The sequence below is a fragment of the Lactuca sativa genome, chromosome 5 (genome assembly GCF_002870075.4).
Source record: "Lactuca sativa cultivar Salinas chromosome 5, Lsat_Salinas_v11, whole genome shotgun sequence".
Taxonomy (NCBI): domain Eukaryota; kingdom Viridiplantae; phylum Streptophyta; class Magnoliopsida; order Asterales; family Asteraceae; genus Lactuca; species Lactuca sativa.
The window spans coordinates 84,247,467-84,263,101 of NC_056627.2; the positions used below are offsets into that span (position 1 = coordinate 84,247,467).

The window sequence follows — 15,635 nt, forward strand, 5'->3', positions numbered from 1 at the left end:
CTTGGATTGTATCGGTGAAATTAGAGGAGAAGGTTGCAACAGTAACAACTTGAGAAGCATTAAATTGTAGGGATTGTGTGGAGGATAAAAGGTGCAGATAGCTCTCGTCTCCTCATCGGTGGCTTTCAAGTTGTTCTCGGTATTTCCCCGGTGGTATAAAGCTCGATGGTGTAAGGAGGAAATGTAGCTGATGGTTAAAATGGTGGAGTTTGTGATATTAAGATGGTTGAGTTTGCAGGTGTGCCGGGAGATGGTGTTCGGTAGGCTATGTTTCACTGTGGAGATTCGACTGGAGCAGGTGGTTGTCGAAGAAAGCTTGAATGGTGGTGTATGTGGTTGGATGGTATTTCTAGTGATGAATTTTCGACAGGTGGTGATGGTGTATGACAGTGGATGGTGAAGCCGATGGTTGAAGGTAGATATCATGTAGCATCATACAACATCAAAATTTAGAATAAAACATGGAAAGTTTCAGCAACCATGTCAATGGCGATAACAATAGCTCAGATACTTAAGGATTTCATATTAGAGATTTACAAGGAAAATGAGCTTTAATTTGTGGGTGTAACCGGTAAAACCGGGTAAAAAATAGATTGTTGGTATAATTAACGGGTCACATATAAGTTTAATGACTTAGACCACCAAAAAAGTACATTAGGGACCTTTTAAACAAAAACCGAATAATTGGTTGGGTTACAGTGACATTAACCCTTTTTTTAATTGTTAAAATAAATATTAAATTAAAAAAAAATGAAATAAAAATGAAAAATTAATACCACAAGGGTATTATATTCATTTCAATTTTCGGAGGGACTATTTTCACATACAAACCACTCCAAATGGACCATGAATCCAAAAAACTCGAGGTTTGAACTAAAACGTCAAAATTTTGTATACCACAGGGACCATTTTTGCATTTTTGTCTAAAAGAAACTATATAAACCAATAATACTTTTTTCCTATATCGGTAGTTCGGTACTATTATAGTTTTAAATTATTCTCTTAGCGAATAATTATTTCATTGACTTTAATACTGAACAAACCTATAAAAACAAACACTACTTATAGAATTATATTTAATATTAAAAATACATATATTAATACCATTCATAATTTTTCCTTATTCAAAAAAATCTTATCCAATCATAGCATAACGATAAATTAAATTATTATTATTATATTAACTAATTCAGATTCATCATACTATTAAATATGAGAGCGAAACTTGTCTCGTACTAACTTGGCTACTTCAACTTTTCCTCGAAGGTCATTGAGAACCTGTGTAAACGAAAAGTAACAGAGGCGATAACAAGGAGCTCACATCACATCACACATGCCAGTGTAAGGGGATTAACAAGCTGCGACCTTCGGAATTCTTCAATGGATCACACAGGGGGTTCCAATGGGGAGGTTCCGGTGGCCGTCGATGATAATGCCGCCACCATCACCGTCGCCAATAGCCGTTTCAATATTGCCCAATGTTCATCTTCTTCCTGCAACCAACAGGTATTTCTAATCGTCTGAATTGGCAAACATACTTAAACGTTTTTATCGAATTCTATCGAATCTATGTCTTCTAATTATTGCATGTGGTTGTCGGTCGAACGAACTTAGAAGCTCGTTCACGTAATCTATAATATGATGTGGTTAACTTAAATGCATGTTTGATTGATACGATGCGTGTTCTTATCTTCAGGATGCATTTTGAAAACTGCAGTTATACTCATCGCAAATTTCCGCGTTTCAGTTTTTCATTTTTATTGTAGTAATTTTGAACAGTTTCACTGTTAGATGAATCGGAAATGTAAACATGTTCCCCTGCTAATTATGTAGAAATTGATATCGGATTTATGCATCCTCATCAGGACGTTTAGCATATAGCTGATTTTTCAAATCTCTAATCTGTTATCCTCTTTCCAGTGAAATATGTTGTTCTTCTATGAGAAATTGATGATTGTTTCCCTCTTCAATAGTGTTGAATAAGAAGATTTGGGAGAAGATAAAGTCCGAAATTAGGGTATAAAAAATTCTTTATTCCAAGTGTTCCCTCTCAGTTTGGTCTTATTATCGCTGCATTTAGTTATTCATAGTGCCTATCACTGTTTTATGTTGAGTGTACATTTAAACCCTAGAATCAGAGTGATTTTGGGCAAAGTATGGTGTTGAATCTGTCTTTCCAGGGTGCAATTGAACTTAATTCATATCCATATATTGAGGTTTATAGAATTTATATTACTTCTAGTTTACTTTCAGAAAGTTTGCACTAACAGGAGTGGTAATATGATGTTGTAATTAGTCACACCTGATGCTAAATGATGCATGGGTCATAGGCTTAGGTGGTTATCTTTACAATGGATATTCACCTAATGAATCAAAGATGATAATATTTCACTGTTCATCTGTAGGACATGAATATATTTTCACCTAATCTATTAAAGACAACCTTACCATATTAGGTAAGTGATAGGAGGATATACCTGTGCATATTACTGCATCAATGCCTTTTCAAGAATCATCTCATTTGAAAATAAACAAGAGTAGAAATACTCAAATACCTCAATAGTCAACATGAATAAATCCCCACTCTGTTTTGTTAACAGTTTCATTAGGGGTATCAGTTATGTGCTGTCTTTTCATAATCTTTAATAATGCTTGCATACTGTTGAGTGAGCCCACAACTCCATTGACTATTTCAGCTCTATATAACAACTTGTGATTCACTACTCTCTTTTAACTTCTACTAAATAGCATATTAAATTCCTGTTTATTGACTTAGGCTCTGACAATTATTACATTTGGAACTTGTTTTCCTTGCATTCTTCTTATATCTAATTATATGTTTTGATTTAGGGTACTAATAAGTGGGCCACTCTATTACTTGCTTACAAGTCATTAGGAGTTGTTTTTGGAGGACTTGTGACTTCTCCACTTTATGTCTACCCTTCAATGGCATTAAAATCTCCAACAAAAGATGACTATTTGGGAATCTACAGCATCATGTTCTGGACTCTTACTTTAATTGGAGTTGTCAAATATGCTTGTATAGCTTTAAAAGCAGATGATCAGGGTGAAGGTATATGTCAATATGTCATAATGTCATATTCCTTTTAATTTATTTACAAGAATTTGGATAATGTTGGGACAAGCTTTGACTAGTCAATGATGTGGTCGCCAGGTGGAACATTTGCTCTATATTCATTACTTTGTAGGCATATGAACATTGGAAGTATTACTTCAACAACAAGTGTGAATTCACAATCAAGTCTTTCATATAACAACTTGCATCAAGGATTTGAAAAGCCAAGTAGACTTGGGATGTTTATTGAGAGGAGTTTAATTGCAAGAAGGGTATTGTTTTTCATTGCAATACTTGGCATGTGTATGTTAATTGGTGATGGCATACTCACTCCTGCCATTTCAGGTTTGCTTCTATAAAATAATATTTATATATTATATTCACTTTTATTTAATATTGATTTTGTGTTTTGTTTTAAAAATTTGTAATCAGTGTTGTCAGCAATGGATGGGATCAGGGGTCCTTTTCCAGAATTCAGCAACTGTAAGTTCTTATTGATTGTGCATCATTCCTCTGATTTTTGTTTATTCAACTACATTTATAATGATCTTGTCATCTTTTTTATGATTTTTTTTTTTAAATTTTCAGCTCTGGTGGAAGCTCTGTCTGCATTAGTTCTTGTTGTTTTGTTTTTGGTTCAAAAATTTGGAACTGGAAGAGTGAGTTTTTTGTTCTCACCTATCATGGGTGCATGGACATTGACAACTCCTGTTATTGGAATTTACAACATCATATATTATTACCCTTCGATTTTCAAGGCAATATCACCACATTACATCTATCAATTCTTCTCAAGGAATGGCCATGAGGGATGGTTGTTGCTTAATGGTATGGTCCTTTGCATAACAGGTAACAGCCTTTTTCTTTTTCTTTTATTATTATTATTATTATTAAAAACTATTTTTTGTTAAGTTAAATTTCTGGATGGGTAAATGATGTGTGTCTGTAGAAAGTGATGTATGAACATATAGGCTGGTTATTTATCGAGTAAATGACCATTTTACCCTTCTTCCTAGAAGTGATGCTGAATAGAGGTTAACTGTTTATGAGTTGAAGTTTTAAATGATAAAAATTACTATTTTTTTGTTGACAAAACTACAAAATTGGTCCTTGTGGTTTGCAAAAAACTGTGGATAGGATCCAAAAAGTTTTCAACTTGCATGAAAGGTCCAAAATTAAGAAATTCCCATGGTTTTGGTTCCTGAAAGACTTGAAATGACTGTTTTGCCCTTTTAATTTCTTTTTTTTTTTTTATATATTTTCATTATTTGTTTTAATATTTTATTAATTAAAAATAAAAGGGCAAAATAGTCATTTCAACTTTCTTAGGACCAAAACCACAGGAATTTCTTGATTTTAGACCTTCAATGCAAGTTGAAAACTTTTTGGACCCTATCCACAGTTTTTCGCAAACCACAGGGACCAATTTTGCAGTTTTGTCTTATTATTATTATTATTATTATTATTATTATTATTATTATTATTATTATTATTTTAAACACTATACTATTGCCTATTAGTAATAAGAGAAGAAATGGAATTAAGATGATATGAATATGATAAACAAATCAATAAAAGTATGTTGCTGTTTTTCTCATTTAACTCTCTGAATAAATGATTATTTATTTTTTAGATAGGGTGTATTATAAGATTTTAAAACTGATGACTAAAGTGGAATACACTCTTTATTCTTATAATCAGGTTCTGAAGCATTATTTGCTGATCTTGGACATTTCAATAGACCATCCATTCAGGTTATTCCATTTCTCTTTCCTTACCTTCCTTAAACTACAAAAGAAAAAAAAAAAATACAACATTGTGACAATAAAAAAAAAAAAATTAAATGAAATGAGATTGCTAACACTCTGTGACATGTGACAGATTGCTTTTCTATCATTGATATACCCATCATTGGTTCTAACATATGCGGGACAAACAGCATACCTAATCAAGAATCCAAATGATCATGAAGATGGATTTTACAAATTCATACCAAAAAACTTATATTGGCCTATGTTTGTAATCGCCTCGCTGGCAGCTATTGTGGCAAGTCAGTCTTTGATATCAGCCACATTTTCTGTTATCAAACAATCCGTTGTACTGGATTATTTCCCACGCATCAAAATCGTGCATACATCATCAAGCAATGAAGGCCAGGTGTACTCCCCTGAAACAAACTACACTCTCATGGTTCTCTGTGTTGCAGTCATACTTATTTTTGGAGATGGGAAAGAGATTGGAAATGCTTTCGGTATGTCCTCCTCATTACTCATCTCTTGTGTTTTATATTTGCCAAGTTAAAAAAAAAAAAAAAAAAACACAAGAACTCCATAAAAGTCATTATATTTTGGTCTCATAATCAATCGATTTAGTCCTTTTATATATATTTTTTTATTTAATTAAGTCCCGAAAACCGGCAATTGTATTCATTTTGAGTTTTTGACCTACCATTTTACCCGGTCAACATCTCATCTCACTTTCACAAATTACACTTTTGGGCCAGATTTTAAATTTTATTACAAATTTGGTCGATGATTTACACCTTTGGCCTAGATTTCAAAATTTTGTTATGCGTTCATCTTAGTTTTAATTTTTTACGATTTTTTTTTCAAAATTTTGTTTCGGATATGTTTTGTTTGTTGTATAAAATCATGTTTATATATAAAAAAAACCATATTTTTCACATAAAAATGGTTTTTTTTTTAAATTATATAAAAAAAGAAGATTTTTTATGTGAAAAATATATATTTTTTGTATAAATATACATATTCGAACCAAAGTTTTGAAAAAAAAAAGATGTAAAAAGCTAAATTTAGGATGAATGTGTAACAAAATTTTGAAATCTGGTCCAAAAGCGTAAATTTGAACCAAATTTGTAATAAAATTTAAAATCTAGGCGAAAAGTGTAATTATTGAAAGTGGGATGACCTGTTGAATTGGTAAAAAAGTCAAAATGAATACAATTGTTGGTTTTTGAGACTTCTTTGAATAAAGAAAACATATAAGGAGTAAATCGATTATGAGAGCAAAATATATAGAGTTTCCCTAAAAAAACGTTACTATTTCATTCATTTAACCTCATATAAGATAATTTTCAGGTGTGGTAATCATTCTGGTGATGCTCATAACAACTCTCCTACTAATACTAGTAATGATCATAATATGGAAAACACCTCCACTTCTAGTCACTCTCTTCACTTTGGTATTTTTAACATTGGAAACAATCTACACAACCTCCGTTTTCACCAAAATCAAACAAGGCGGATGGATCCCATTCGCCATCTCACTAATCCTCGCTTTCATCATGTTCGGTTGGTTCTACGGCCGCCAACGAAAACTCCAATACGAACTAACTCACAAACTCGATATCAACCACCTGAAAACCCTAATCTCAGACCCGTCTCTGCAACGGGTCCCAGGACTCTGCTTTTTTTACACTAACATCCAAGATAGGGGTGAAGGCTTCACCCCGGTCTTTGGTCACTTCCTTAAAAACATGAAATCAATCCATCAAGTCATTGTGTTAACTACTCTTAGGTATTTATTGGTCCCGAAAGTGGGACCCGATAAACGATATGTGGTTAAACCGTTAGGGCCGAAAGGGGTTTACGGGTGTTTGATTCAATATGGGTATGCGGATTCGGTTAGTTTACAAGGGGATTTTGTTTCTCAAGTTGTTTGTTTGATTGAGAGTTTTGAGGGGAGGGAGATGGGGGATTTTCGTGAGGCTGTGGTTCATGTTAGGGGGAAAACGAGGTTTTATGTTAGTAAGAAGTGTACGAGGTTTGATAGGTTTATGCTTGGGTTTTATGAGTTTATGCATAGTAATTGTAGGTCGGGACTTCCTACTTTAGGTGTGCCACTTCAACAACGTATCGAGGTTGGTATGCTTTATGAGGCATGAAGGAATTGACATTTGACACCAAGTTTTTTTTTTTTTTTTTTTTTTCTTTAAAAATTGTTTTTTGGATAGTTTGTAGAAATAGAGTCGACCCTCTCGTCAAGAAGTTTTGGGTTTATAAAAATTTTGGTGAATTTTTTTTTTCTTTTTTTGTGTTAAAGGGTTGAGCCTTGAATGATATGTAAAGTAAATGTTATTTTATCGTTTTGTTTAAAAGCAATGGTAATTGGTAAATAATAGTAAATGATTATTAGGAACACAATTTCATTCATGAATTTTGTAATTGCAAATAAATAATTAATTTAAATATAAAGGAATTGCATCAAATCAAATTGCTCTTACATATCAATTATTATTATTTTTTAAAATCAAGTTATAAAAACTTGGGATTCTAAAAATGCACAAATATAGTTTTAAATTAAATATCCACACCAAATCAATCTACTGGCGAAGGAGAAAAAAAAAGAATGAAAGGAAAAAATGGTGTGGGCGTAGGCGGGACAAAAAAATGTAGGGGTAAATTGGTAAATAGAGCTGTCTAAATGTATAAAGGTTACTTATTAACTTAAACCGTGAAGACAAAATTTATGCATTAAAACAAACATACCAGTATATCTATAGATATTAAGTCCTGAACTTATTATGGTTATTAAGTTAAAGTAAAAAAACAACCCCCAAAGCCGGTTTTGAAAACAACATTTTTTTAGCTTTTTGTTAAAATGAAAATTTCCCAACTTACTTTTTAGCTAAAAACATATTCATACTAGTTATTAACGTCTCTTGTAAACCCAAAAAGAAAACACAAATGCTTGAAACACAAGTAATTCACCCATTTTCGTTTCTTAAGAATGGATCCTACAAATACTAAGAGATAAGCAATTCATATATGAACCTTAACAACACCAAAACTTACAAGTTACAAATATCTTTAGAGATCAACTTTGACTCCTTCATATCATATCCCAACATAGCACCAATCCCTATAAATCTATTAAATTCTTCCAACAAATATCTTTAACGAGATACCCTTTGAACCTGTTGGTCGACTAAAATTAATCCCATTCGTTATATCCAATACCCATGTTGAATATTCTTTAACTACAACCTCAAATAACCAAAGCCACAACCTTAACATCAATACATGCCAAGTTATTTGTTTTAATACACACCTTACTCCTAGACATAATACACATCTTACCCCCCAGATATATGGAAACATTTTCATCATCTCCAAAAAAACATCATTGTACCTAATACTGAAGTAACCCGTTTAAAAGCATTAACATCAATACATTTTTCTCTACCTATACAGTTTTATCCATAACCTGAAACCCGTTAGAAGGAGGTCGCATCTCCTTAAACAATGATTTCATTACTTGATTCTTTTTAGACCGGTGATCTTACTCAATTGACCCGGAGGAAAAAAGTTATCGTCGTAGGGTTTTTTTACTATAAGAATATCTTAATAATTTTCAACTTTTAACTATAAAAAATGCATGCGTTATGTTTTTGAAATTAAAGGGGGTTAAAAACTTTTTCTATGCGGTTTGTAAATCCTTGTATTAACAACAGCTTGAAGAAGTGATATATGGGATTCTTCCTTTCTTCAAACAGAAGGAACCGAAACAGAATCAAACCAATACCCGAAATGCCTTCCCGAACAATACAATATAAAGTTGAAGTTCAAGACTATTTTTGAAGTTATTTTGTTTTGATCATTTTAAAGAGCAAGTCGAGGCCTATTTAAAGTATATGGATTGAACTCTAAAAGACCAGAATTCAAATTTCCAAACCACAATAAATTTGTAAAAATATGATTTTGGTATGTGATTTTTTTATCAACCAAACATAACTTGATATTTAGTTTTCAATTTGATCTTCGAGTTGGAAGAATCAAGATTAAACATGGGCATCACCCTCTTTACCTTGAGAACATCAATGGAAGCAACCTTTCTATAGTTTAGGATAACAATTATTTATGACCAATATCACAACAAAATAAGTAAATAACCACATTATATAATCGATGATTACAAGGACAAAATAGTTTTAACTGTAAAATGCAAACTATATGCAATTGAGGGTGTGTGAATGGTGCAATCGTACCGGCTCTCCAATCAAAAATTTCCTTTAATGTTTTCTATATATGGTTTGGTTTAATGGAGTGAAGTGCTAAGCAATACAAGTAGTCTCAAGACATTTTTTATTATGAAAAATATTGAAAAGAATTTGTAAAATAGTGATATCTCATACATTGATGGTGATGATTTGTTCAATAAATTAGAACATCTACAAAAAATTTACCAATTATATGTATTACAACTAAATCAATACTAAATTTCTTAAAAAAATAAATACTTATCTAGTTTATTGTCTAACATACAAAATATCATAGACAGTTTCCATTACCATTACATTAGTAAAATTAAGTTTTTCAAAACTAAAAATTTTAAAATTTTATTTACAATTTACTATTTCTCAAGAAACATTAAATGTTTTGGCTTTGATTTCGATTAAGAACACAGAACACGTTTCTTAAACATATATATAATTAAAATAGTATATGAAAGTATAATATATTAATTAACCATGAGAAAATTACATAATAATATTCTACAAAAAGAAAATATAGGACCTAAATTTTGGTACGAGGCCTCTGAAATATGACCAAACCTGAGACCAAAATACTAAAAAATATTAATGTGTTTTACTATTCAGTGTTACTATGTTTGATGAGATATAGAGACACTCCCAAGTTAGGGTTATAAAAATAAATTATTTGTTTTATTATTTTTAACTTTTTTTTTGTTATTTTGATCATTTTGACCGATCTTAAGGTATCTACAATAGGATTTGAATGAAGAGGGTTGAATGAAGTGCCAACTAGAAGTGAAAGTGTGTATTCTATTTAAATCATGAAAAACTCACAATTTTGCACTCAAATTGCCTATGATGTGTTCAATGCCCATTTAACTCCACCCTCTATATCTTCTATATTATATTCAATTAAATTCTATTGAACCCCTAATTAACCCCCATTGTGGATGCTCTTACATGGAACAAGACTGAATTTTGGGCATGAGACTGGTTGGTTGGGATTCACAAGATTTCATTTACCTATTTTATTAAAAGAATATAAACAATAAAGGATAAGGACTTGGTTTGTTAATTTTACAAATTACAACACCATATCAAATATCTTACCATACATCAAATTTTTATTTTCTAACAACTTAAAAAAAAAGTGGTTATAGAGGTCGAGGGAAAGAAAGTGTACTCGGTGAATCGATTCTAACAATATGTTCATCTTCACCACCAAACTCATCATCATTGTCATCACTCGAGTAATCCATTTCTATTTCCCGATTTTCATTCGTATTTGTTTTTAATAGATTCTGACGTGGTCCCCTTAATTCCCCTACACTTTGCTTTTTTCTTACTATTGCAAACCCTTCGGATTTGACTGAAATCAGTTGTCTTTGGTTTTTTGTTGGTCGGAGTGGGACCCTCTGATATGATTGGGTGTGCGCTGCCTTTGTGTTTGTTGGTTTTGCTACTCCGTTTGGCGACGGACGAAAACTACCATGTCTTTCATTAGACATCTGATTATACATATACATGGAGTCGGTCATTGAAAAAATCTCAAATACTTTCATTTATTTGGTTTTCTTTGTATTAACATATTATATTTTAATACAAAGTAAAAACATACCATGCTTCATACATGCTTAATTGCATTGCTCTAGCAGAAAAGTATTTGTCTTCATCCATTTGATTGGGATTTGGATTTTCAAGATGTTGTCTGGACTTGATGACGTGGCGCTCATGCCAGCTCATCGATCCACTATGTTCTGTTGAGGGGGGTCTTGAATTTGAAGGGTTATTATTAATATTATCACCACTATGTGATACTAATGAAGATTTCCTCCTTTAAAGTGTTTCAAATCCACCAATCTCAAACATGATCACCCTTGCCCTTTTCTCAACTATGTATGATGATGCTATCACATGGTGAGAAAAACATCCCCTTTTATTATCAACAAAAACAATTATTATGTTGTTTTATTTTTTAATTCAAAGAAAAGTAGAAATTTTCATGGTTACCTGTTATCTGTGAGACTCGTAAATTTTTGTCAAATGATGAAGTAGGGAATAAAGCAGTTGGGGGAGTAATAAGTTCTAAAGTCGATTGTGTTTTTATAAATCCTTCTAATAATAAACCAATCATATTTGTGAGGTAATTCAAAGCTTTCTCCATTTATATATGTGCTCATACTTGATATTTCTGCCACAAGACTTCTTAGCTCATGCATTGTCAGTTTCTCAAAGATTTGAGGAACCAAAAGTTTCAACAATATGATTGAGCTTTCATGTAATCACAATTATCCAATTCACATAAATTGTAAAAATTTATAATGTAATGGGAAAAGCTTAATGTATTAAGTAAAAAATTACAGAGAAAATTACCTGCCACGAAAAATCTTCAACTGCATGATCAGTTCCAAGAACAGAAGTATTTTTTCAGCTTCAATGAAGAAACCCACAATTACAGAATCACTAATAATGTCACATATATAAGGCTTTCCAATTAGCACCTCATTTCTTCTAACATTGAATTGCCTCTCCATAAAATATAACCTAATTTCTTCTAACATTGTGATTATTGGGCTTTTTCTTGCATCTCTAATGACATTGTTAAAACTTTCAGATAATTCATTTTCAACTGAACCACACATCTTGTACTCTTGAAAGAAAGCTATGCACCATGATTTTAGATTCTTTTCCATAGGGTAATCAAATGTTGTAGGATTAAGCAGTTGGATTTCTTTCATGGCCGCATTGAATAAATGCTAAGGGGATGTCTAGCATGCCTTCCAAGACATCCTCTTATAATGTACACCACTTAATCTTTTCCTGAAGTTGGCAACAATATGCATTACACACTATTTGTCTTCAACAATAGGCAATACCTCCTTCACAACCTCCAACAGCCCCTACACAATTTAAGGTAATTTGTTAAGAAAATATAAATTCATTAAGAAATTACATTAAGTTGTATAGTAAGTGACATACCTTATGTTGATCTGACATCAGGATAATACCAAAACCATTTACCATTTCTAGATCATCTTTAAGATTCTCCAAAACCATTTCCAATTTTCTTTTTTTTTTTCCACACAAACAACTGCCCATGCTATTGGGAAAATATGATTGTTAGCATCTCTTCCTGCGGTACATATCAACTTTCCACTACATAAACCTTTTAAGAAACAACCATCCAAGTTTATTACTCTTCTACAACTGCCTTTCCAACCTTGCTTCAGCCCCTCAAAACATATATAAAACTTACTAAAATATGTCTTCCTATCAGGCATACTGTTGACATCCATTTTGATAGTTTATCCTGAATTAGATCTTCTTGTCTCCTTACCATATGACCAAAGCTCGGCATAATGCTCAACTAGTGTGCCTTCAATTAGTTCAATTGCATATTTCTTTGCTCTCCTGCACTGTCCCATACTCACATCAATTCCAATTTCCATTTCACTTCTTCCTTAAGTAGCCTAACACTCATTTTTTGTTTTTGTAAGAATTTTGTTGTGAATTGGCTACCAATCCATGCATAGTTTACAATTGACCCCATTTTGAAATTTCTTTCACAAATATGCTCATCTATAAGAGACTTAATCTGGAAAGAATTTTCTTCACACATCCATGAAGCCCACAATCTAAACTTGCACTGTCCCGAACAACATTTAACTAAAAGTCTCATACTGTCATTTTTTGTAGCACAATTGATAACCTTTTGCAACAACATAATTACACAACATCTGTTTTAACTGTTTAGGACTTTCAAATCTCATTCCTAACACATGATTTTGCTTTTCCAATGAACATTTTCATTAAAAGTTGTTACCTCCTCAAGAATTGGCGCGTGTTCATCCATCTGATCATATGGATCCTCATAAGGTGGGCTGTCTGGGATTGGCTGCTCCTTGGGGTATAGCATGTTCAAAAACGCATCATTCAAGGTCTTGTTTATTGGAATGCAATCACCATCTTCAATGTTATCGTCCAATTTACCTTGCACTTACACTTCATCTAGGTCAATGCTTCCTTCTGTCTCAGCATACAACTCTTCTATTACTTCACCTACACTAGAAAACTTGTCCTCGGGGGTGCATACTTCAGCTATCTCATCAAGAATCCATTGATGAACATTAACACCAACATGATCCATGTATATAGAAATTACACAACTACAATCTTACCCTACTTCGATCAACTCCTGGTAGTCTTTCTCATTTGTTATTATCCTCAATCCATCAGGGAACTAAATATCGGGAATGCAAAAGTACACATTAACGCATGTCTCGTTTGCGAATCTTTGAATGAACAACACAAATTCGTTTTCATCCATTCCAACAAAATCCACATCCTCAAACCTCTGCTCCGCTCCATTTGATTAATTGATCACTGGATATCTCATAAACATCCCAGCAAAATGAAGATCGATCTTCATGTAGACGACCATAGCAAGAATCCAAGGGAGAGTTTTCTCGAGGAACAGTAGAAGAAAAGAGAAGAAAGGGGCAGATGAAAACGACTAAACAAGAATATATATTGTAGAGGAAGGGTTACATATCTCATTTAGTGATACATTACATGGCATATGATTTGGCATTTGAGTTGGCTTTTTTTTTAAATGACATGTACAAGATAACCAGCTGATTAGGAAGGGGGTCACCGAGTGAACCCCTTCACTTTTTAGAAAATGGTCTTAAAAGCTGGTAAAATGTGAATTCATGCCCTTATAAAACCAAAAAAATAACAAAATGGACTTTTTAAACCAAAATGTGTAAGTTTGTTGGGCCACAATGACATTTTTCCTTGATTAATCTATTTGTAAATTATTAATGTCTTTATTCAGATTTTTTAAAGAGATAATGACTTGAAACATGATTTTTCCGGCGAATGAAGTTCTTGAATGACACTTTTTTTTTCTAGACTTTTTTGGGTTCTAAAATCTTAAACATAAACACATACACATTTTGAGCTATTCGAGTTTCTTTTTAGATTTTGAAGCTTCATTTCAGATTTCGAACATGAAACCCTTGATTATTTGAAACAATTTTGATAACTCAAAAAACTCTTTGAACTTCACATTTGGAAAATGGTATTCTTGAGCAGATCTTAAAACGATTTCAGAACTCGAAAACCCTTTGAACTCTGATTTCAAGAACTTCAAGATCGTGTTGTGGGTTTAAGATTTCAGTAGGGGTTTACGATTTTAGGAACACAACATTTTAGTGGGTTTATGATTTCTAGGCTGCTCTATTTCAAGATTGAGTTCTAGGGTTTACATGTTCTGAAAAATCTTTTTTTTATTTGAAGTTGAAAGGTTTTTTGGCTCAAGAACACCCTTTTTTCAGATTCGATTTCTAGATTTGTGATTGTGTATGTAAACCTTGATTTGGGTTTGTTTCAGAGAAGAGGCAAAAGATAAGAAAGAGAGAGAAAAAGAGAAACAAGAAATCTGAAAAATATGTCAAGAACTCATCTCATCGGAAATTTATTTTCGCCGGAGAAGATGACTGGAAAAATCATACTTGGCCAGAAAAGACGTCGGAAACCGGAAAAATCTTCTATTACCGGTCATAATGGTATATTTTAAACAGAAAGACATGTTTAATGGTTAACACGAAAATAAAAGTTACACAAAACAGCAAAAATGGTCCCTGTGGTTTCTCATTTTATGTGGTTATGGTCCAAACCTTTGAAAAGTTGCAGATTTGGTCCTTTTCAACAAGTTTTGTTATGGTTTTGGTCCCTCTTCTGTTAACTTTTACAGCTTGGCTGTTAACTTTTTTAAAATGACTATTTTACCATCAGTGACCATTTCTGCAACCAAACTACACGGATCATTTCTACATATCTTCTTTTTATTTTTATTGAATTATTATATATTAATAAATGTTATTTTTAATATATACTATTTATATATAATAAATATTGTTTTATTAGATTATTAATTTCTTTTAATTAAAATTTTTTAAGTTCTTTGTTATCGGATATTTTAATTGAATTATTATATATTAATAAATATTATTTTTAATATATAATATTTATATATTAATAATTATTATTTTATTGGATTATTAATTTATTTTAGTTATTTTTTATTGGAGTAATTCTTTTTTATTGGATTATTATATATTAATAAATATTATTTTTAATTTATAATATTTTTATCCTAATAAATGTGTAGCGTCGGAGTCGCCAATTAATCTATTATTCTACTTATTTCAATTAAAGGCTGGTGAAGGGTTCGTGAGTATGTTGGGCATACATTAGGTACGCACGGCATACTCCTTGCATGCACATCATCGGGGTGATCCCGGCGTACGCTGGGTGTACCCATGCGTATACTTGCGTACTCAAGTCGGTTGATGATGCGCCTCCTGGTGTGGGCCAAGTGAAGGATCCTCGGGCCGGAGGATTCTCCAGTCAGCTTAGCCACGCCCAACATGGTCACTCCAACAGGGCCCTAGCGCCTGAGCATTTCCTCAGGGTGAGACGCCCGCACGGAAGGTCCGGCCCCATCAAGAGCACTCTCTGCTACAGTACAAATACAATAGCTACAGATGACAAAGAGGG

At 32.4% G+C, this 15,635-nt stretch overlaps 1 protein-coding gene across 1 annotated transcript; it reads left to right on the top strand.

The window, feature by feature from the left end:
• The first annotated feature begins 1,224 nt into the window (after positions 1-1,224).
• On the top strand, positions 1,225-7,214 carry LOC111913388 (probable potassium transporter 17). Its single transcript, XM_023909103.3, has 8 exons — positions 1,225-1,506; positions 2,851-3,073; positions 3,176-3,421; positions 3,509-3,559; positions 3,665-3,925; positions 4,778-4,830; positions 4,958-5,327; positions 6,175-7,214. The coding sequence occupies exons 1-8, from the start codon at positions 1,381-1,383 to the stop codon at positions 6,978-6,980; spliced, it is 2,136 nt and encodes a 711-aa protein (XP_023764871.1). The 5' UTR covers positions 1,225-1,380; the 3' UTR covers positions 6,981-7,214.
• Positions 7,215-15,635: the final 8,421 nt, after the last annotated feature.